Source organism: Rhineura floridana, chromosome 8 (assembly GCF_030035675.1).
Source record: "Rhineura floridana isolate rRhiFlo1 chromosome 8, rRhiFlo1.hap2, whole genome shotgun sequence".
Taxonomy (NCBI): Eukaryota; Metazoa; Chordata; class Lepidosauria; order Squamata; family Rhineuridae; genus Rhineura; species Rhineura floridana.
Window position 1 is genome coordinate 132,746,817 of NC_084487.1, and position 24,663 is coordinate 132,771,479.

General features: G+C 40.7%; 1 protein-coding gene across 1 annotated transcript; it reads right to left on the bottom strand.

Moving 5' to 3' along the window:
* Positions 1-12,921: 12,921 nt before the first annotated feature.
* TEX52 (testis expressed 52) lies at positions 12,922-15,425 on the bottom strand. The gene is made up of 2 exons (XM_061582771.1): positions 14,908-15,425; positions 12,922-13,162 (listed from the first exon to the last, which is right to left on the bottom strand). The coding sequence occupies exons 1-2, from the start codon at positions 15,423-15,425 to the stop codon at positions 12,922-12,924; spliced, it is 759 nt and encodes a 252-aa protein (XP_061438755.1).
* Between the last annotated feature and the right edge of the window lie 9,238 nt (positions 15,426-24,663).

Here is a 24,663-nt window from a genome sequence, read left to right on the forward strand (position 1 = left end):
GGGAAAACAGTTGTGTGTATTAATGGGTCTAAATTGGATCAATATTGTGTTTGTCAACTGAATATTCTGGGTTTTTAAAATTTTATTCAAATCTTTTGCCTTTTCCTAGTTTTTAAAACTTAGGCCACATTCACACCATGCATTTATTCTACTATTTTTCCACTTTAAACAGTATTGGCTTACCCCAAAGAATTCTAGGAAGTGTAGTTTGTGAAGGGTGCTGAAAGTTGTTAGGAGACCCCTATTCCCTCCACAGAACTACAATTCCCAGTGTTCTCTGGGAAGAGGGGCTGACTGTTAAACCACTCTGGCAATTTTAGCTCTGTCTTCCTGTGTTGATAGTGGTGAATTTAGAAGTGCAGGAGTTCATCACAACAGCTTTCATAACCATGCCCCCCCCATGACTATAAAAAAAAGAAGAGGCATTTCTCTGCAACAGAACACCCTCTTTCTGTGTATGGAATTCTATACCTGCTTACCTGGGAGTACACCTCTATTGTACTCAATGGTTGTTACTTCTGAGTATACAATTGTCCTGTAAAATTTGCTTCTTACGAAACATCTGTTCATTAAAAAGCAACATAAATAAATTCAGGAAGGTTGAAACACCATTATAAATCTAACTGCCAAACATGGTCATCAGTTAATTTAAAAATCTCTTAACAAGCATATTTTTAAATGGCATTTCTGTCTTTCATACATGTACACCCAAAGCAGCAGAGAGGCTCACAGCACAATCCTATGCACATTTATTCAGTAGTGTGTCCCATTGTATTTAGTAGGAATTAAAATAGTTTAAGTGACACATATGATATGACAGCACCATGTCCTTCAGTCACAGGGACAGCTTTAACTTCAACACCAAAGAGGGGCGATTGTGCCTTTAACAAATCAACTGCATAATACCAGAGACTTTGTAGAGGTGTGGCTTCATTCTAATGTTGTATTCATTGGAAAACATTCAAAATACTGATTCTCTCACACATGCACACCTCTTTTCTGCCGTGCAGCAGTTAAGGGGAGAACTGCTGGATCCCACAGTCTCTCTTCTTTGGCCATTCCTCCCTACTACCGCACAGTAATTTTGACATTCAACCCCGCATCATTTCTGGGGAAGGGGGGGAGAGAAAGTTAATCCCCAACATGCTGAGATCTCCCCTGAAAATTGCCTGATGTGGTAATTTTTCTTTTAGTGGCCTGGTGAGAAAGTCTGAGTGAAAGAATAGGGGGTGGTGGGGGTGTATGTGTATGAATGCATGTGAATGTTTGTAAGGGAAAGAGTGTGTTGATTTAGACCTGCCCACTGCTGTCATGCGCCCCCTGTTAGTCTCAAGATAATACAGGCACAGGAGCATTAGCAAACACCAAGGCAGACATTTCTGCATATGTTGCTCTGTTCTTTCCCTCCTTAGTTTTGATAAGACACCCCACAAAACAACTCTCTGTTCTGTGGTTAGATGGTGTTTCTCTTGCTCCACCAAGAAAGCAGCTGGCTACCACAAGAAGCTTTTTTCTCTCTTTCTGAAGCAAAGCGAGGCAAACTGACTTTGTAAAACTGCATACTCCCACCCTTTTTTTATTTTGGCTGCAAAGCAAATTGTTGGCAGACCCTGCAAGAGTCTAGTTGGCTCCATCCCAATACTGCTTACAATTGTTCAAAATGGCTTTGGTTTGGTTTCCTGAACAGGAAAAGAACAGGTTAGAAACATTGTGAAAAAGATATCAAAATAGGTAAATGGATTACCTCAATGGAAGTGATATTGTAAGTCATGATCACCTTAGTTCAGTCTTACATGAAGACTTCTATTCTGACAGGCTTTTGGGAACTGGCTGCAAGGGCTATTACTAGGGTGCACTTTTACTCATTCTGTTTTGTCAGTTTTTTATATTATGTTTTAAATGGCTTTCATTCTATAGATAATTTAATCACCATCAAAAAGACTAAAGTAATGACAACAGAAGATTTATGTAACTTCAACGTTGACAATGAGGACATTGAACTTGTCAAGGATTATCAATACCTTGGCACAGTCATTAACCAAAATGGAGACAATAGTCAAGAAATGGGAAGACGGCTAGGACTGGGGAGGGCAGCTGTGAGAGAACTAGAAAAGGTCCTCAAATGCAAAGATGTATCACTGAACACTAAAGTCAGCATCATGCAGACCATGGTATTTCCGATCTCTGTGTATGGATGTGAAAGTTGGACAGTGAAAAAAGCAGATAGGAGAAAAATCATTTGAAATATGATGTTGGAGGAGAGCTATGCGCATACCATGGACTGTGAAAAAGACAAGTAATTGGGTGTTAGAACAAATTAAACCAGAACTGTCACTAGAAGCTAAAATGATGAAACTGAGGTTATCCTACTTTGGACACATCATGAGAAGACATGAGTCATTAGAAAAGATAATAATGCTTGGAAAAACAGAAGGGAGTAGAAAAAGAGGAAGGCCAAACAAGAGATGGATTGATTCCATAAAGGAAGCCACAGACCTGAACTTACAAGATCTGAGCAGGTGGTTCATGACAGACGCTCTTGGAGGTTGCTGATTCATAGGGTCGCCATAAGTCGTAATTGACTTGAAGGCACATAACAAAATTTAATCACATTTTAATTATAACTTTCTGTATGCTTTATGTTTTTAGCTGTATTTGTTTTAATTTTTGTAAGCCGCCTTGAGTCCCAGATACTGCGTCCCAGTATAAATGAATGTTAGCAGCAGCAGCAACCGCAGCAGCAGCAGCTGCTCAGGAAATGTAATCCAATCAAGCCAACATTACAATAAGGTGCCCCGCCTGGAAATGGGTCCATTCATTCACACTGGCTACAGCATTGCCACTGATCTTCCCAAAAACCAAAAGAGTAGCCCAACAAGGGTGGTAGGGTGTCTCATCCTGCCAAGTAGTTTCTTGGCTGTACTAGTCTACAGAAAGTTCATGACTTCCCAGGAAGGTGACTTCCTGCCCCCATTTAGTATTGGAAATTGCTATGAACCTTTTGTTCAGAAAGATGTATAAACACCAGGCTTTGAAGCCCAGGTTGTTATCCTAACTACAATCCCATTTGCTGAGCTGTTTTCACTCTTTGCTGAAAATCATTTTGCTGCCAGCACATCTGAGCTCCAGCATGGCATCAGGGGCCTATTATTTCCACTTTTGGCAGCTTTTGCTTCATTGTCTCCAGCTTACTGCCTCTCTAGAAGCCTGCTTGCTGAAGCGGAGGCTCTTGCTCCAGCTGCTAAAAACTCCTTTTCAGGGCTCTACCTATTGCTGCTTCCTTCACTGCCTCTGGTCTTCTGCTCCGCTTAATTCTTATTTTCTGAACAGGAGATCCTTGCTTCAGTCGCTAAAGTTATTTTCCTTTTTGCCTGCTTTCCTCACTATTCCTGCTTGACCCAGAAGATTCGACGTGCCAAGGGCTGGGAAAGGTATCTTTTGCTTCCTTTCCTATCTTCAACAAATGGTAGACTTTAGCTCTGCTCCTTCCCCCTACCTTTGACTGTGTGTGTGTGGCCAAGTTTACATCTCTTTTTGGCTTCCTATCTTTGAAAGTGTGTGTGATCGTATTTCAGATCTATTATTAGAGAAGCATGTTGGTCTTCCCCAAACCCATCCTTCCACTTTCATGTTTGCTGTGTGTGACTGAGGCCTAGCCCACAATGACAGAAAGAGCAGAAAAGTGTGCTTTCCTTCAGAAGCCCACATTACCTAATAGCCCCAGTTCATTTCCTCTTTCGCTCTCCCATTTTAAAGGATCACTCTCTACCTCCTCTTGTGCCTCGTGTGCTTGCTCCTTCTTGCATGTATGTCATGTGTATGCTGATTTAGCTGTGCTTAGAATTACATACCTGATACTCTCAAACAAACAAAATGTATATATACATATTCACTGCACTATTTCAGATTGCCCGAATAGATGTGCATATTTTTCTGAGCAATTCCCATTGCAGTATTATATGTGTAAATTTTGATTCTCTGTATATTCAATAAACATCTCCATTTTGTGTGAGTGTTAAGTTACTGGATAAGTCTGCCATTGATAAAAAAATGCTAATACACAAGACTCTTAGAACATGTGTAAGTGAAACACGTCTCCCAAGGAGGCTTGTTAAGAGAAAGGGGGTTGCAAAATGTCATTGACTGGTTTTAATGAAGTTACAAGACAGCGTGTACATTGTTTAAATGGGGTAACAGAGGACATATGTCCACTCTATCTCAGAATCACACACCCCAATCAAAGTAAACAGAAAATGGAACACCCCAAACAATCACACTGCTGTGCTGTCTGCCTGCCTTCATTATTGGTGTCATCAATTTAAAGCAAGCAAAGCAAGGGTTGTTACTCTGCCAGAAAAGCTGATCAATTTAGTATCATCTGCAAACTTGGTCATCTCACTGCTCAACCCAGCTCTAGATCATTTATAAAATTTATAAATTTATAAAAGCACAGGCCAGATGCTGATCCTTGAGGGACTCCACTTTTTACATCCCTCCATTGAGATCTGTCCATTTAGTCCTACTCTCTGCTTCTTGTTTCTTAGCTCCTGATCCAGAAGAGGCCCTCTCCTCTTATTCCATGATTGCTAAGCTTGCTCAGGAGGGTTTGATGGGGTACCAAATATATTCATGAGACAGGACTTAACGTTGCAGAAGCTATGTTGGGTCTACTTCACAATGTTTTTCACCAATTTTCCTGGAAGAAATGTTAAGCTAAATGGCCTGTAATTTCCAGGCTTCTTCCCTGGATCCACTTTTAAAAGATTGCTTTTTGGCACTTTCCAGACATCAGTTCGGGAGGCAGATGTGAAGGACAAGTTACATATTTTTGTTCAAGATCAGCAATTTCACATCTGAGTTCTTTGAGAAGGTAGATGCCATCCAGACCCAGCAATTGGTCAGTTTTCATTTTGTCTATTAGGCCTAGAACTTGGGGTCTCATCACCACTATCTGCCTCAGACTTTCTCCTGCAAGCAAGGCATTTTTAAGTAATAGATGTGTGTACAAATGCAGTCCTAGCTTTTGGACACAAATGGACACATAAAATTCATATTCTAAATAGATGTTGGAGGGAAAAGAGAAAACCTTTGCAGAAAGGTGAAGCTTTGCTTTTATACTACAAAATTTTAAAAAATGAAATAAATACATTCTTTTCAGTCCCATCTAATCCCAGAACAATTCTGTGATCTTAAAGTTCCTGCATTAGAGGATTCAGTATTTTCAGTTTTTATTGTGTGCTATGCAGTGTGGCATAGTGGTTAGAGTGTTGGACTACGACCTGGGAGACCAGGGTTCGAATCCCCACACAGCCATGAAGCCCACTGGGTGATTTGGGCCAGTCACTGCCTCTCAGCCTCAGAGGAAGGCAATGGTAAACCACCTCTGAATACGACTTATCATGAAAACCCTATTCATAGGGTCGCCATAAGTCAGAATCGACTTGAAGGCAGTCCATTTCCATTTGAAAATGGAAGTTTTTAAAATACTGTCTTACTGCAAAACAAAAACAAAAAATAATCCCCAAATAATAGTTGTGTTTTTAACCATTTTTCCAAGTTCTGAAATTCAGAGATGATGATTTATTTATTTATTTTATTACACTTTTATTATACTTAGCCAAAGCTCTCTGGGCGGTTTACAGTAACTAAAAACATTAAAACAAATACAATTTAAAACAGATCATATAAAAACAATTTAAAACACAATTTAAAAATTTGAACAGTATAAAACACATGCTAAAATGCCTGAGAGAAGAGGAAAGTCTTGACCTGGCGCCGAAAAGATAACAGTGTTGGCGCCAGGCACACCTCGTCACCAATAAATCATTCCATAATTTGGGGGCCACCACTGAGAAGGCCCTCTCCCTTGTTGCCATTCTCCAAGCTTCCCTTGGAGTAGGCACCCGGAGGAGGGCCTTTGATCTTGAACGTAGTGTACGGGTGGGTTCGTATCAGGAGAGGCGTTCCATCAGGTATTGTGGTCCCAAGCCGTGTAAGGCTTTATAGGTCAAAACCAGCACCTTGAATTGAGCTCGGAAACAAACAGGCAGCCAGTGCAAGCGGGCCAGAATCGGTTTTATATGTTCAGACCGTCTGGTCCCTGTTACCAATCTGGCCGCTGCATTTTGCACAAGCTGCAGTTTCCAAACCGTCTTCAAAGGCAGCCCCACGTAGAGTGCATTGCAGTAATCTAATTGAGAGGTTACCAGAGCATGGACAACTGAAGCCAGGTTATCCCTGTCCAGATAGGGACGTAGTTGGGCCACCAACTGAAGTTGGTAGAAGGCACTCCGTGCCACTGAGGCTACCTGAGCCTCAAGTGACAAAGATGATTCTAGGAGAACCCCCAAGCTACAAACCTGCTCCTTCAGGGGGAGTGCAACCCCATCTAGGACAGGTTGGACATGCACCATCCGGTCAGAAGAACCACCCACTAACAGCATCTTAGTCTTGTCTGGATTGAGCCTCAATTTATTAGCCCTCATCCAGTCCATTGTCGCAGCCAGGCACCAGTTCAGCACATTGACAGTCTCACCTGAAGAGGATGAAAAGGAGAAATACTGATGGCAACGCACTCCAAAGCTCCGGATGACCGCACCCAACGGTTTCATGTAGATGTTGAACAGCATGGGGGACAGAACTGACCCCTGTGGATGATTAACTTCAATGAGTCTTCTTTGAGTAGGGCAAGTGTTGAATACTACCCTCTATTTATTAATAATTTTATTTACTACATTTGTAATCTTGCTTTTCCTCCAATGAGCCCAAGGAACAATGTACGTGATTCTCCCACCAGATTTATCCTCACAATGACCCTGTGAGGTAGGCTGATTTTTGTTGTTTTTATTTGGTTTTAAATTGTATTGCTTGGGAATCCACCTTGGGACCTTCGGGTGGAGGGAATAAATCTAAGTAAGTAAGTAATGGTTATTATTATGTCTTGGATTTCTTATCCACCCTTCACCATAATGCCCTAGGTCAGACTGCAACAATATAAAAATAAAAGACTAAAATCCATTAAAATATCTTACAATCAGAATAATTGATTGTCATCAGAATTGATATGTACCCATCAGTTGCTTCAGATATCTTGCAAAGACTTATGTTTTTACCCAGACTTTCTCTGACCCATAAGAGAAATGTTTGCAGGTGGGCATCCCCCTCAAACAATGAGTTCACCCCCCACCTAGTATTCTTCACTCACCTAGAAATATACTTTGCCCCATCTGTTGCCCCCCCTTTTTTTCTGGTGTTACATGTTTGAATCTTCTGAATTTCTGTTTTATTCATGTTTATGTTTTTATATTGCTGTTTTACTGGTTTAGGTTATGGTCTTTTTTAATGAAATATGCTTTTTTAGACTGTACTCCACTGATTTTTTAAAAACAATTAGTAAGCTGTATATAAATGCTTTTAAATAATAAAAAAGAAAGAATAGGCTGAGAAAGGGTGACTGGCCCAGCACCTTCCAAAAAACTTCACACATACACACATGAATTCTACAGCTGAGTTGCATGGGGTGTCAACGAGAGGCTGCTTATTTTGCTTGCCCTAACTGTAGCCTTCCCTTGCGGGACGCAAGCAGCAGGAGTACCTGCATCCAGTCCCACCTCGTCCTTTTCCTGTTATGCAGTCACGCCTTTGGGAAGAAGACAGCGAGACAAACAAACATGACCCCTTCATAATGAATGGAACAGAAATTCGAGAGGCGCATTCTACAGGCCGTGACCGGACTTAGGGGTCTGAATTATGGAGCCTGAGATATCTCTTTAAAAGGCTACAGTATTTGCTCTTCCCTCTATTCCCCCCCTTCTCTCTGGTTTGTTTTCATGGGGGAGGGCATTTTCTGGGCGTTTAAAATTTAAAATCTGGCGGCCCTCAAGCATTGCGCCCTCCTGCCATGCTTACCTTGCTTACCGTGTTACACCGCCCCTGGTCTCCTTGGCCCAACACCAGATGCAGGCCCTCACAGCCAGCTCCAAGACAGAGTGGCTTCCTGGTGATAGAGATGGAAGTTCTATGGACCACAGCAATTCCTCCCCTTGTCCCTGCAGCCTGTGCTGATGTTGCACCAAGTAGCCAGGTGGGCAAAGCTGGGTCAGATCAACTCCTCCCAGCTCACCTACCCAGGTGTTGGTAATACATGCCAGATCTGCACACTCATCCCTGAACAAATCATGGATGAGTGTGGTCTTATTGTGTATTGATGGGGCATCTGTGGAAGAGTTTGGCCCTTTGGCCAAATAATTACTGCATTCCCTGGGATCCCCTTTCTTTGGAATTGGGATGTATATTGAACACTTCCAGTCTGTGGGCCATTGTTTTCTTTTCCATATTTGTTTACAAATTTTTGTCAAAATTTGGACAGATTCAGTCTCAGTAGCTTGTAGCAACTCTCTTGGTATGCCATCTATTCCTGGTGATTTGTTTCTTCCAAGTATTTTAAGAGCAGCTTCCACCTCACATTCTAAAATTTCTGGTTCATCATAAGGTTCATCCATGAATGAAACTGTAATCTTTGCGTCTGTTTTATAGAGTTCTTCAGTGTATTGCTTCCATCTTCCTTTTATTTCATCTCGGTCAGTCATTGTGCTCCCCTGTTGATTATTCAACATCCTTACTCGTGGTTTAAATTTCCCTTTCTGTGTATGAAAATTTCTGTTTATGAAAAAGTAATATATGAAGTGGTCTCAATGGTGAGAAAAGTAAACAAGTGAATGGTGATCCAAATGTTTTTCATTCTCACAATATGAAGCTAGCTGCCAGATGATGTATCACCTTCCCTACGCATGCAGCGTAGACTGAAAAAACAGCACCCAAGCCACCATTCAATACATGCACGTGTTCTTTCCAACATGAATCTACAGGTCTCAAAAAGTAATGTGTGACGGAAGTCCTCAAACACCTTATAACCTGCCTCAAACATGGTCTCTTGTTCTACCAGCATGCCTTCACACCATTACTTTGCCAAAACATAAGGATAGGTAAATTGCTTTTAGGGAGGTTCACAATTATGATTTCCTATTTATTTAATCTAAAAATATTTAAAATACATAACAACAACCAGGGGAAGATACTGGAGAAATATAAAATAAATACAAATAAAAAAGGGGGGGAGGTGAAGAGTGCTACTCACTTAATGTGCTACTCACCATCTCTCAGCCTATCCTCCCCTCAGGATGAAAACAATGGAGAACCATGACCACCCCCAGGAAGAAGGGCACACTTAAAATGTAGATGAAAAAATAATCTACAACCATAGTGTGAAATCAAATACTTATTGGGACACAGTATGAAGAAATATTTATATAAACATGACTATCAAATATGTTTATGAATTACACAATCTGTAAATATATTTATAGTGCAATCCAATGTTTGTTTACTCATAAGCAAGTCCCAATGTATTCAATAGGGCTTACTCAAACTGGGAAGTGTGCAGAGAACTACAGCCTCAAATGATAAGGAACTTGTTCTTTCAACTTGTTCTTTTAAGTTGAGACCTTATCCCAGTCTGAGTCTGTGTTGGAATTGCTTTTTAATATTTTTAAGCCTTTTCTTTTTTTAAAAAAGATTTTTTTAAAGCTTTTAAAAAATATTTTCTTTTTTTTTTTTCAATAATTTTTATTCAGATTTTCATAAAACATACAAGACAAAATCATAAAACATTCAAAGACAAAAAACAAAATCAAAAATAGTTAAACAAAAAGAAAAAAAGAAAAAAAAAACAAAAATAAAAAATAAAGAGTAAAATATTGACTTCCCATTTGTCAAAGATCAAATCAGTTATAAGTCTATAATATATAACAATCCTGTCTCTTAAGTCATATTATAAAATCACTTTCCTCCAGTAGTTATCTTACTTAATCATCAAATCTCATAAACATTACTTTATTCTTTCCACAAAAAGTCAAAGAGAGGTTTCAATTCTTTAAGAAATATATCTATCAATTTTTTTTTCCAGATAAGCATATCGATTAATCCATCTCATTACTAATTATGATAATCTTATTGTCATAACCATAGTCAAAATAAACATTTCAATTAATCCATCACATCAGAATCTGTTAGGTTCAATAATTTCAGTAGCCATTGTTCTATTATCTCTATTAGTTCCATTTTCCATCTTCCATCTTCAGTAGTCTTGTTAAGTCCAGTAATTTCAATATCCAATCTTCCATTATCAGTATTCCATAATAATCTTGCTGTCAAAGCCATAGTCATATAGTAAGAGTCTGATGGGAATTACCTCTATCCCAAATATTTTCTTGCCATCCATTCTGAATAGGTTGCTGAAATACTGCTGTAAAATCATATCTCTGTTCTTTTTTTCAAAATACACTGGGTCATCTCTTAAAAGTTTTTCCATTGTCACATGGCTGCAGTTAATTCCATAGATTTTCTCTATATTGGGCTCCATCACATCATTCCAGTCCAGAAGACTATCCATGCCATTGACAACTCTATCTCTAGAATCTTCATTCATTTCTTCAGAGATAACATTGAGTTCCAAACAATAGATTTTATTTCTAAAGTCCATAGACTCCAAATCTTGTTCCTGTTCCACGTTGGTTCCAATCTCCGGGATCTCCTCTCTCACAGGGACCCCTATTCCAGTCTCCAGGGTCTCCTCTCTCACAGGGACCCCTGTTCCAATCTCCAGGGTCTCCTCTCTCACAGGGACCCCTTCCAGGGTCACCTCTCTCACAGGGACCCTTATATCTTTAATCTCCTGCTTCATTTTACTCAATTCAATTTTCGTTATCTCAATCTCATCCATTATTTTCTGAAACATAGTTATTTCCAGATTTTCAGCCACTTTCTTAATTGCCATTTTAAAAGAAAAATATAGGAAAACCACTTCTTATTTCAGCAACAATTGGGTTAATACTCCAAACTTGGTGACATCACAGTATAAACAGAGCAGACAGCCTTATCTCTCCAATAGTTAAGTAAACAAAATGCAGTTCCCAGGATCGAAACAATTAATGGCAATCGTCAAGAAACAGATTCGTCAAAATAAAATAGACCAAAAAGAGAGTAGTCTCAAAACAGTATAATATTTTTCAAAATAAAAATCTGGAATAGAAATCCCTCTTCTGTGTATATCTTTAGAATGCAAATCCAGGACAGCTTTTTGCAACAAAAACAGAGATAAGCTATTAATTAGTGCGTAGCAGAGAGAAGTTATGGCTCCCCAGTGAGATGTCAAAAACTGATCAATCTGGCAAATCTCTTTTAAACAGCAACAATTTAAGTCAAGTAAAAGAAAAATATAGAAAGAAGGGTGCTTGCCTGTTAGTGCGTTCTCTCTTAGAAGATAAGATGAACGTTCGCTTTAACAGATAGAGCTTGCTGTTGAAAATCCGTCCCACCTTCGTCGGCTGGACCTCGTCCCATAAATTAATGAGATCTGGTCGTCCCAACAAAAATAGGCTTTGAGGTTAATCTCTTCGTTTCTCCCTACCCGGGAGAAGTTTAATCAGTCAAAAAAAAAAGAAAAAACTGACTGATATATCTGAATAAGCTTCTTTTGAGGCAGGAGCCCGTCTCAAAAGCAGGCACAGGCTAAGTCACCCTTCCCGGAAGTCAGCTTTTAAAAAATATTTTCAAAGATGTTTTAATATATTTAATATATATATATATTTTAAAGTCTATTTTTTATGATGTTTTAAAGTGCTTTTAGTGCTTTTGCTTGCCGTCCTGGGCTCCTACTGGGAGGAAGGGCGGGATATAAATCAAATAATAAATAAATACACTTCATTCACCCAACCCAAAATTCAGAATCATGCCTCTTTAGGCTATTTTCCAACTGTTTATTCTTGTTTTATGGTTATTGGATTTTAAAGGAATTTATTTCTTATTGTGAGTTGCCTTGGTTTCCCAACTCTACCTCATAGGGTTGTTGGAAAGACTCCTCTCTCTCTCTCTCTCTCTCTCTCTCTCTCTCTCTCTCTCTGCAGATGTATAAATACATACAGTCCATATAATAGTTTATTGTCAAACCAGTTGGTCATTGCAGAAAAATCAGTATTAGTTTAAAAAAAATCAGTATTAGTTTCCTACAGAATAAAAACTGTAATACCTGCCTACTTGCTTTAAAATAGGACCGAAGGAGGGCAGAAAGAGACTGGAGGGGGACAGAAAGAGTTAGAACACAAACACAATTCTTTTTTACATTCACTCAAAAGTCCCATTAATTTACAGCACATTCATAACCATGTCTACTCAAAAGTAAGTCCTATTGAATTCAATGGGATTTACTCTGGGCATATGGGATTAGCATGCTTTTACCCCCACAAAAACAAGTATTGGGAAGGTTTTGAAAACACTGCCCAGGATCTGACTCCTGCACACAAGAGGGAAAAAACCTGAAATGTATATACTTACCCAATTTATGCGATTTTCAGATAAATGGGGGGGGAGGGAGGAACCACCATTTTCTGGCATTGCAATGAGGTTTTCTAGACACTGCCCAGGTCAACCAAACTGGCTTCACACTGATTGGCTGCAATCCTGAACAGGCGGGGTTAGACTGAGCTACGAAGTGCTGTAAAGGACAGATATGTTTTAAAAAAAGATTTAACAGTGGGGGTGGCTGACGTTTTTATGTATATCTCGAGAACCGGACCACCTAGAAACTTAATGTTTTTTTAATTAAGCTGAGAATCTGGGCCACCTAAGGGGCTAAACAGGCGCTGGGTGGCATGCAAAGAATCTGGGTAAAACCCGGCTAACCAGGCAATATGGCAACCCTAGGTTAGCCCCACATATCCCTGTTTTGGATTATGATGATCATTCTGCAATTATAGTTTCACCTCCATTTAGATTTTAAAAACATTGCTTTACTGATAGCAGGATTGAACTTCCACCATATTCTCTGTAGGACTATGAATGTCAGGTTTTGCCCCTTCCATTTATTCAGGTGACAGGTGTACATGGTCTTATTTTGCTGCCAGAAAGGGCCAGTTCCTGGTATTTTTCTACCACCTCTGGGCAGATTGGACTGTTGTTCTTCAGGGCAAATTTGACAGCTGCTTCCTGGTAATGGGGTTGGGGGTTTGGACAAGGACGGTTCCAGCAGTCTTTAGAAGGAGGTGTGACAGGCTGCAGTTGGACACAAGGCAATGCTGGACTCTTCCCTGAAAGCAGATGCTTGTATCTGTACAGAATTAAGGAAAAACATAAATAATATTGTTTATGCCTTTCACATTCTCAAAATCTTTATCATAAATTATCTCAGCAATTTTTATATTGGCCCTGTAAGGATGGACACTGAAGCTAAAAGAAAACAATGCTTAAGGCTACCTGGTGTGTTTAAGACTGAGGTGAATCAGGGATTTCCCATTTCTTGGGAATGCATCTGTTATTTTTTCAAGCTGAGGAAATGTACTGCTTAGCTAATTCTTAAATTCTTAAAATTCTTAATTCTTAAAAAAAATCTTAATTCTTTCATTCTTAATAAAAGTGTGGATTTAGTGAGACTATCTAAGGGAAAAGAAGGATGATACAATGTAGGTAAGTTTGGGGAGGGAGTTTACCATACAGGAGTGTCTCGCCTGGTGGGGGCAGCCACAGGAGACACTTGAGAGACTAAGAATAGTAGAGTTGGAGAACCAGAGGTCATATGAGGGCAGAGAGATACAGGGTCTGAGGCCTGGAAAGTTGAAAGATAAGGGCAAGGGGTTAATGGGGGATGTGAAAAGTGGAAAGCCTGTGTAAAGATTTGCATAAGGATATCAGTCACGGAGATGAATGGAAGGAGAGGTGAATGATATTGGAAGCAGAATTCTGAATAGAGGTGAGAGGACTGAGGTGTGAGAAGGGAAAGCAAGGGAGAATGAGGTTGAAGTAGTCAAGGGTGAAGATTATTAGAGCATGAAAGCCAACGAGATAGAAAGTGCCATGTCCCAGGTTCCCAAATCTGGGTAGTCAATTTTGAAAGCCTATCCATTTTGGTTGTGAGGCAGAAATATAATAAACACAATAACAGATGGCATCCTGCCCTTTTAATGGTTCTCCCAAATAGGGATGGGAGACAAATTTGGTTTGGTTCACTTTTTAAGGATGTTGTTATGTGCCTTAAAGTCAATTACGACTTCTGGCAACCCTATCAATCAGCAACCTCCAGTAGCATTTGTTGTAAACCACCCTGTTCAGATCTTGTCAGTTCAGGTCTGTGGTTTCCTTTATGAAATCAATCCATGTCTTGTTTGGCCTTCCTCTTTTTCTACTCCCTTCTGTTCTTCCCAGCATTATTGTCTTTTCTAGTGAATCATGTCTTCTCATGATGTGTCCCATGTATGATAACCTCAGTTTCATCATTTTAGCTTCTAGTGACAGTTCTGGTTTAATTTGTTTTAATGTGAATCTACCTAATTCACACTTCCCAAAACAATACATGAACCAAATCACAGCTATCCTTTGAAATTTCAAAAATTCAAAATGCTCTTCTCCATGTGTCTAAACATGTGTATTTTAGGGGAAAGTGTGCACAAAAATGCATATATTTGTAAAAATAACATGTGAAAGGTGTATTGGGGAAATTGCTTGAAAAAATATGTATAAGGAGAAATATGCACTAAAATACTGACAAATTTTCATGGCAATGAAAAAAAAAGATGAGGGCATGTGGTGAACTGAAGACTGGAGAAGTTAAAAATGGTCAGATACTGCAAGTAGCAGATTCACCACTCTCTACCCCCAAATCTTCTGCCTGAGGAGGGCTACCATATCTCATCCTGATTATGAGGAAAGACTCACATAAGTTTGCTCCACCCATATGAGTGTATTATTCAAATGCAGTCTTCAGCCATATGGGATCCACCCATGGAACAGCAGGGGCTTTGTCTAAAGCACCTACAAGAATTGGTAGTACAAAGTGTTAAAAAGAGGACTATATCTTACCGACTGAACTGTTTTGGAGGCATAATATTTCCTTTATAGTCCAAAGGAGGTGCTCGGCACTCACTCCTCAATCTGAGTTGCTCACATTGCTTTATTTCTTTCTTTGTTTGGGTCAAAACTCTTTCTCTATGTCTCCAGTCCACAAACAATGCGTCCCCTTCAATGAACTTAATGTAGGTGTTTCCATCCAGCTGTGAAGGAGGTGGAACTGGTGGCACAGCCGTGGATTCTTTCCTGGGGGCAGTGATCCATCGCCATGTGTTGCTGTCAAAAGGCTTATCTGGTCTTGGGCGATAGATTGCTGGCAACCTCCCTACATCCAGCCATGTATGATATCCCCAGACATGCCAAATGGTATCCTCTTCAACTGGGCTACGTATTTTCTGGCAAACTTTGATTTTGGCATCTGTGTATGGTGGTCTTTCAACAGCCAGTTTATGGTAGGGTCTTGGAGAAAACCCTGGCCACGGTACATATTTGTCCCTACAAAGGAAGTGCCTCTCTTTCCATGTGGCCATCTTGAAAAGGAATTCAGATTAATCCTAGGTGGGAGAAAGAAGTGGGTTCAGAGACATCAGAAGCCCAAATACTGGGTAACAATATGTTGCCATACTGCTTAACCCAGCTCAATTTGTTGAGGACCCTAAGCCATGAGAAAAGTAGAATATCCAAGCATCCATCTGTCATGCACTAGCGCCAAAGTCTGGTGCTCAGTACAGTCCCAGGACCCAACTCCCCACCCAGAGCAATTGATCCTGGCAAAATATCTCCCCTTGCCAAGGTTGAATAATCCAACACCAACCCTTCAAGATAGGTAGACTGCCACCACCCCTTAGTCTGATTAACCCACAATTCTTTGCCTGAGAGCCATGTTACATTCAACCTTTTGACAAGTTCTTGACACCATCAGTACACAATTATGGCTGTGCAATCTTGCTTCAAAGTGTCCTGCCTCATGTTCTCCTTACAGATCTGTCAATGTACTTCTGTCCTTGGAGACCATATAAGACAACATTTGCAGATAAAAAGGAGAACCAACATTTTGGGGTCCATCACAAGAAACATTCCCTGCTATCCTTTCCTCCATTCTGATTTGCAGTCTCCCCAACAGTCGAAATTCAGATTGTAAGCTCTTTGGAGCAGTGGACTGGCATTTTTCTTTTATTATTCTGTTTAGTGCTGTCATTGGATGAGTCTGTTCCTGGTGAGTTTTCTCTCTCCCCAGTTTGGAAACTGGTATGAAATGTGTATTATTATTTATACAGGCCAAGAAACCAAAAATAAGTTCCAAAATTCTGGGGGTCAACTGCCTCCACTGTCCCCTTGTCTATTTCCCAAGTGAAACAGAAAGAGGAGATTCTGTTGACAGTGCAGAGATAGGTGGTAAGGCTGTGGATATCAGGCACAACATTTGCATTTTAAAAGAGGAATTTAATTAAGAGGTAAAACACTACAAGGCTTACAGAGAAAGAAGAAAGTTTAAACACATATCTAACTCATGCAGGAATAGTGTACAGGTAAAACAGTTGACTTTTTTACTGTTCATTATTATAAAGCCTGAAAATTCTGTTCCTCATAAAATCAAGAAACAAGGAAAATTGAGCTAGTGAAGGGTGTAACTTGAGAAAATTTCAGGAAAAGCTAATGAAGAATGAACTTCTTTTAAAATTTTTGCATTGTGAGGTACAAAGATTTCTGAACATTTTCTCTAAGCACCAAAAACTTACCTTAAATTTCTCCTTTTGGCAGTTTAGATTATGTCAAAACTTCCAGGATATTTCAGGGGGTCTCCCTTTGGCTAGTCTAGTGAAAATCTGTTGTCTCAAAACCTCATGATTTTAGGAAGAAATATCCAGTTTAAATGGAAGGTGTTATAAGGGCAAGATGTGTAAAGCCTGATGTAGGGATTCTGAGGACAAAAACAGGAGAAAGTCCTTATCAATACAAGCTATATATCATATATCTGGTTAGCAAACTAATTCTTATAGTTTGCTTTCCAAAAGAAAAATCGCCATGCTGCACCGAACAGGGTTTCAAAAGCCATACATATAGCTGATAAGGAATGTCCTCTACCACCAATAATGCAGCAGGAAGTAGTTGATGAATCACTCCACTCAACCACTAGAGTCCTCAGATCTGGATGGCAGACCTCAACAGCAACCAAAGGCAAAGGAGGTGGTGGCAGAAGACCACTAGGCAGAGCCTGGGCTCATCAGACGTTCTTGGACTTGAACTCCCATCAGTCCCAATCAGAATGGCCAATAGTCAGGGATGATGTATGATGTAGTCCAACGACATTTGGAGGGCCACAGTTTCCCATACTCTGATGCAGTTCTAGACAAATACTGAGGATCATTTCCATGTATTTCTCATTGTGTATATAGACAAGTCATCCATGAGGTTCATATTTTATTTTATTTTATTTTATTTTATTTTATTTTATTTTATTTTATTTGACAATGTGTATACCGCTTATAGACAGCCAGTGTGGTATAGTGGTTAAGGTGTTGGCCTATGACCTGGGAGACCAGGGTTTGAATCCCCACCTAGCCATGAAGCTCACTGAGTGACCTTGGGCCAGTCATTGCCTCTCAGCCTCATGAAAACCCTATCCATATGGTCGCCATAAGTCAGAATCGACTTGAAGGTAGTACATTTACATTTTTTATACCACTTATATAAGGGTGTACCCAATACCATGAAAATAAAAATCGGTTAAAATTATAACATTAAAATTCAGATAAATGTCTGCTGGGATTTTAAAAAAGTCTGGACATTTAGCAGGGAGGGACCCTGTCTCACCTCGAGTGGGAGTTCGATAAAATTGGGCCCACAATACTGAACGCACAGCTCCTGGTGGATATAAGCCATGCATCCGAGCCATGGGGACCAACTAACACTGACTCTGCCAAAGCCCTCAGTTATTGGGCAGAGATATAAAGGATCAGGTGGTTCTTAAGATACCCTGGACCCAAGTTGTCAAGATCCTTGTAAATTCATACAAGAATCTTGAACCTGGCCCAGTAGCATATGGGCAGCCAGAGCAGGCTTTTGTGCTGGTGATAGCCTGTCCCCCTCAACAATCTAGTTGTTGTAGTGTTTTATTTATTTATTTATTTTATTTATTTATTTAAAAAAAATTGATACACGGCTTGACTGTAAAAAAAACTTTAAGTGGTTAACAAAAAATTAAAATTATTGATAAAACAGTTAAAAAATAAAGATCAAGATAAAGAGATGTTAGTACAATAAATGAAATATCAAGCACAATTAAAAATTTGGAACACTAATTTGTAGACATGGGGGGGGGGAAGCTTAAGACACATGCTGAGGAATGTATAATAATAATTAATTTATTTCGGTCATTGACCAGCAGAGTGAGGAATGTACAATGTTAAAGACCCAAATAAAGGAGCAGAAATTACATTTACAAGAAGTAGTTATAGAACAGCATGAACATAACACTAATTTACTGAAGTTAAGGTTAAGACTGAACAGCTGGATTATGAGGCATGGAAAAGTAATGTGAAACAGAGGAACAAAGGAAGGTTTAGAGGAACAGGATTTAGTTAGATTATTAGAACAACAGTTGAAAGATTTTGTTGAAATGGAACAAGGTTGTGCTATAGAGATTGAAATAACATAAAGAATAAATTCAATATATGCCATCTGAAAAAAAGCTTCCCCATGATGTGTTTGTGATGTTAGTCTTAGGGTTAAAGAAGCTATTCAAAAAAAAGATATGGTCAGGGACTTCTTTCAAAATTGGCGATAATGAAATTCAGATGCTCTCAGATTTACACCCAGAAATGTTGAAAAGAAGGAAGGATTTGCATTTCTTAACAATTTGCCAGCAAGAAGAAGAATAAGATATTGCACACCCTTTAAACTGAATGTATGGATGGGAAAGGAATGGGTGGATGTGCAATCAGTTGATGATGCTAAGCTCCCCAAGCATTTCTGTAAACCCTGCAGGCATTAATTAAAAGGCCTGTGTTAAGATAAACTACGTTGTTGTTTGTTGTTGCTGTTATGTACCTTCAAATCGATTACGACTTATGGCGACCCTATGAATCAGCGACCTCCAAGAGCATCTGTCATGAACCTCCCTGTTCAGATCTTCTAAGTTCAGGTCTGTGGCTTCCTTTATGGAATCAATCCATCTCTTGTTTGGCCTTTCAGCAGAACAGGTAGGTAAATTTATTGTTTGTAGCCAGTGGCCATCACAATATAGTACAACCAATCAAATAGGAAAAGGCAAATAAAACCATATAAACTATAAAAGACTCCTATTACAAGAGATCACACACAATACCTAAAATACATTAAAAGAAAAACAAGCCAAGGGGCTTATAGTTAAAATAGACTAGTCAGGGGCAGGCTCCGGACGCATACCCACAGTTGCTAAATGACCAGCTCTCAATTTTCCTGCCGCCAAGGCAAATTTTGCCACTTGAAGTGTTACCCATGGATCGGAGGGAGCAAGAAGAGCACACGTTTGCTCCAAAGGTGGTCTGTATCTCCAGGAGTATAAAATGGTGGCAAGGAATTTCCTTCTAGGCTCAGTATACAGCGCACATCGTAGCAAATAGTGCGCGATGTCCTCCACTTCAGGAAACTCACAAATACAGAGTCTTTGATTAATAGGGCGTTTTGCGTATCTCCCCTCCAAAAAAGCGGAGGGCATAGTTTGAAAGCGTAAGGCCGTAAAGGCCTTTCTTAAAGCAGTGGAGGTCAGATAGATGAAATATTGTTCAAACCCAAAAGATGTTTTAACTAAGGGATACCACCAGGAAAAGGCTGACTGAGTGGAGGCAAACACGTCCTTCTTTCTTGCGTAGAACAGAATTCTGTCCTTTTAAAGAAATCTTACTTGGGGGGTGACACAGGAGGGCAAAATTTCTGTGTTTATCCCATATGAGGACAGCATTAATTTAGCGCGCATAGCCCAAGTGTTAGAAGAGGGGCTCTGTAGCTGCTCCAGAAAGCATTTCTTAATAAGGCGGGCATCATTCAAGGATGAGAGTTTTAGCCAGTAACTGGCAAGGGCCGCATGCACAAGGGATTCTATAGACTGGAGCCCAGTTTCCATCCTTAAAAGTGGGGCAGGCGTGCCTCTTGGGAGGGCAAGGATGGAGCGCAAAAAGGAATTCTGTATTGTCTCAAGAACGGCAAAGTTGTTATGCCCCCAAATTTGGGCTCCATAAAGGAGCTGAGGGATCACTTTTCCCCGGAAAACCTCAATCATAGGGGAAACTAAACTGCCCCATTAAACCTAAAAAAATGAAGAAGAGAGTGAACCGAGGGGGATGCTTTTAATTTCACTGCCTGCAGGTGAGATTTCCAAGATTGGTTGGCCGTAAAGTATCTAGCATGGTGGCATTGGGCAATAACCTCATTGTTCAATTTCCAGCTATGGAATTTCCTTCTCTTTCCGAATACCACTACATTGGTTTTTGAATAGTTAATTAAGAGATGTTCTTTGTTGCAAAATTCTCCCAAAGCTCTTAGTAGCCTCCTCATTCCAACCAAGGTGATGGCGACCAAGGCCAAATCGTGGGCATAAAGTAAAACTGAGAGTTTAGTGCCCAAGATGGAAACAGGAAAGAACTGTGGCCACTCAAGTCTTGCACGATATCATTAACATAGAAATTAAAAAGAAAGGGTGCCAAAAGGCAGCCCTGCCTTACCCCTTTAGTCGTTGGAACTGACTCCGATAGAAAGCCACTAGCGCCAACTCTAACCCTAAGTGAGGTGTTCGTATGTAGTATACGTAGTAAGCAAAGAAGTCTTCTATCAATGTTAGTCAAGGAGAGTTTGAACCATAATCGATCTCTATCGATAAGGTCAAATGCGGACATGAAGTCACAAAGGTGACAAATAATTCCTTGTTTCCCCTTCCAGCGTATTTTTGAATTAAATGGGATAGGATAAAGCAATGATCTATTGCTGACTTCCCTTTTGTAAAACCCGCCTGTTCCTCTGCAATAATTGCATTTTCGGCAGCCCAATCTTCAAGCCTGCATAGCAGATACTTGGCATACAGTTTGGCCACTATATCCAGTAGGCTGATTGGTTGAAAGTCTTTTGGGTCAGCCTTGGATCCCTTTTTGTGGATTGGTACAATTATGCTGACTCCCCACCCAGGAGGAACTTCACCTCGATGGTTTATGAAGGTGAACATTTTGGCGAGAACTGGTGCCCACCAGTGAGGATTTGCTCTAAATAACTCTGCAGGGAGCATGTCCTCACCTGGAGCTTTCTTTACGGATGAAATCAGAGTGGAAATTTCTTGGGGAGTAACGGGTTCCCACTCCGGACAATGGGAGAGGGTGAAAGATTCACCAACAAGAGAGGGATAAACCTGTGGCAAGCAAAGGTGGCGGTCGTGGAGGGCATTAAAATAGGAGCACCATTGAGAGGAGGTAATTTGATTATCAAGGGGAAGTAATTCCCCCTAGTCCCTTTAGACACTAGAGCCCAAAATCTATCTGCATTCTTTTCTTGAGTTTGGCCTTTCTCTTTTTCTACTCCCTTCTGTTTTTCCCAGCATTATGGTCTTTTCCCAGCATCATGTCTTCTCATGATGTGTCCAAAGTATGATTTTCTCAGTTTCATCATTTTAGCTTCTAGTGATAGTTCTGGTTGAATTTGTTCTAACACCCAATTAGTTGTCTTTTTCACGGTCCATGGTATGCTCACAGCTCTCCTCCAACACCACATTTCAAATGAGTTGATTTTTCTCTTATCCGCCTTTTTCACTGTCCAACTTTCACATCCATACATAGAGATCGGGAATACCATGGTCTGAATGATCCTGACTTTGGTGTTCAGTGATACATCTTTGCATTTGAGGACCTTTTCTAGTTCTCTCACAGCTGCCCTCCCCAGTCCTAGACTTCTTCTGATTTCTTGACTATTGTCTCCATTTTGGTTAATGACTGTGCCAAGGTATTGATAATCCTTGACAAGTTCAATGTCCTTGTTGTCAACTTTAAAGTTACATAAATCTTCTGTTGTCATTACTTTAGTTTTCTTGACATTCAGCTGTAGTCCTTCTTTTGTGCTTTCCTCTTTAACTTTCATCAGCATTCGTTTCAGATCATTACTGGTTTCTGCTAGTAGTATGGTATCGTCTGCATATCTTAAATTATTGATATTTCTCCCTCCAATTTTCAAACCTCCTTCAACTTGGTCCAATCCCGTTTTCCATATATGTTCTGCATATAGATTAAACATATAGGGTGAAAAAATACACCCCTGTCTCACACCCTTTCTGATGGGGAACCAATGGGTTTCTCCATATTCTGTAGCCTCTTGTGCAGAGTTGCTTTTTTGAGCGTCTTCAGAGTAGAAAGAGACCTTCAGAAGCCTTTTGCATACACTCTTAATTTGTACATGGTTCTTAGACTCTGTGTTAAGCTATCCATTATATTAAAAAATTCATCTGAAAACCATACTTCATAATCTTTTTTGGGCTTTTCTTTTAATTTAGATATTTTTACATGTTTCCTTCTTTAAATGGGCTGCATGGGCCTTCAGCTTAAAACGTTTTTTCACAGAGAGTCATCAACACATTGCAAGAATTAGAGATTGGGGCACTGCTGAAGGCTTGGTTCTGATGGTATATCTGATTATAGCCACTTACAGAATTTTGCAAAATTATCAATGTCAGTGTTTCTCAAACTGATTCCACAAAGTAGTCCAAGGAGTTTCACAAAGAATAGAAGTCAAGTGCGTACAAGGTGTGATTTCCATTGAGCTGCAGCCATGGGTATTAAATGCAACACTCAAGCAATGGTCCAGGGATTTGCTTCCCCTTTTTTCCTTCCCTCATTGCCCTTTCCAAGCATTAAATTTCAGTAGTGGTGTACTCTCAGCTTCCAGTTACTTAACCAGTTCCTTATTCCATGACTGCGAACCTTACTCTTTGTCAGTCTTTGGTGAGATACTTTGCTGAAAGCTATTTGAAAGTCCAAGTACACTACACCAAATGGATAACTTCTGTTTCTATCAGGGGTCACCAACATGTTGCCATGGTGTCCTTGGAGGCTTTCAGTGGCACCCTCATATGGTAGCCCAGAATCTGAGCTTTCATTCTTTTAAAAAAGTAAGGTTTTAGCTCTCTAAGGAAAAAAGTTTTAGAGCAAAATGTGCAAGTACCCTTCTAAGTGTTGTTTCTGAACTGAGCCAGCCTGGCTGCTTGTGCCTGTCAGGGTTAGCCAATGAGTGAAATGAGAGCTGTGATTGATAAGTGAATAATTTGGACACCAGACATTAGGAATCCTTGGGGTTCTAAAGAACTGCTATTTTGCCAATGAGAGCTGTGATTGATAAGTGAGTAATTTGGACACCAGACATTAGGAATCCTTGGGGTTCTAAAGAACTGCTATTTTGCCAACCCTTATAGTGCACTATTCTTGTTTCTGTCTTTTTTCCTCAGTCCTTGGAATCTCCTTTCCTGATTTGTTGTATACATTCCAGCTGAGCTTCTGTCCTGTTCAGAGCGGGATTCACGAGGCTGAGACGAGGGTGCAGTCAATTCTTGTTTTATTAAAGTAATTGATACATCAAAGGCAGCACGCCTCATAGGAAAGCCTATGCTAACTCAGTACAATTCCCTAACTACACTCTAGACATGCTCTGCAACGTGTGGAAGGAGTTGATTCAGCGCCCAATTCTGAACACGGCAGACTTAAATAGGGAAAGTCTTCGAGCATAACCTCTCACTCCTGCGCACACACGCCCTCTGCCCCGACTGCTTCTCCAGACGTCGTGTGCGCGGTGAAGGGGGGCGAACATCCAAAGCCTCATCGGACAGAACAGGTTCCTTATCAGCAGGCTGGGGAGCAGCGGGCGGGAAAGCGTTGGGTGTCTCTAGGACCCTGCTTGTTGAAGGAGGAGTTACTGCTTTCTCAGGAGCATCCATTAACGGTCCCGGGGGTGTGCTTGGAGGCTGAGGGTTGTCTTCTTGGAGGGCAGGGCTATCCATGGGAACTGATGGGGCAGCTCGCTCTCCTCCTCAAGGTCGGGACTAGCCTCAACAACAACAGGAACGTCCATGCTGTCTAACTGCTGTGGCACCTGAAACTCATGCCTTCCCCCTCCCCGCTCCTCATGAGAGGACCTGGGCTCAACATCATCCCCCTCTCCAGGCATCCCCTCCCCCCAACCCCGCAGTCTGGGTTTCTCAGGATAAGCCTCATGGAAGTCTCTCACCAGCTCTGGTGCATGCACGTCCTCCTCCGACTCCCATGAGCGCTCAGTTTGATCATAGCCCTTCCAATGAATTAGGTATTGGAGGCGCCCCCGGCGCTTCCGTGAGTCCCGTATCTGTTCCACCTCATACTCCTCCTCTCCATCTACCAGGAGAGGAGGGGCCGGCTCGGTCTGCTGCCGGTGAGGGTCGAGGGAGAGTCCAGCGTCAGCAGCGCCCAGTGGAACTCTGGATGCATCTTGAAGGTGGGGGGGTAAGTTGAGTCTATATGCCACTGGGTTAATCTGTGCTTCCACCTCGAAAGGACCCACTCTCTGGTCTTGTAACTTCCAACAGCGGCTGGATACGTTGGATAATGGAACAGAGCAAGGAATTTCAGAAGAAAATCACCCACAGCCTTTGACTGTGTAGATCATGAAAAACTATGGAATGCGTTAAAAGAAATGGGGATGCGACAGCATCTGATTGTCCTGATGCGCAACCTATACTCTGGACAAGAGTCTACTGTAAGGACAGAATATGGAGAAACCGATTGGTTC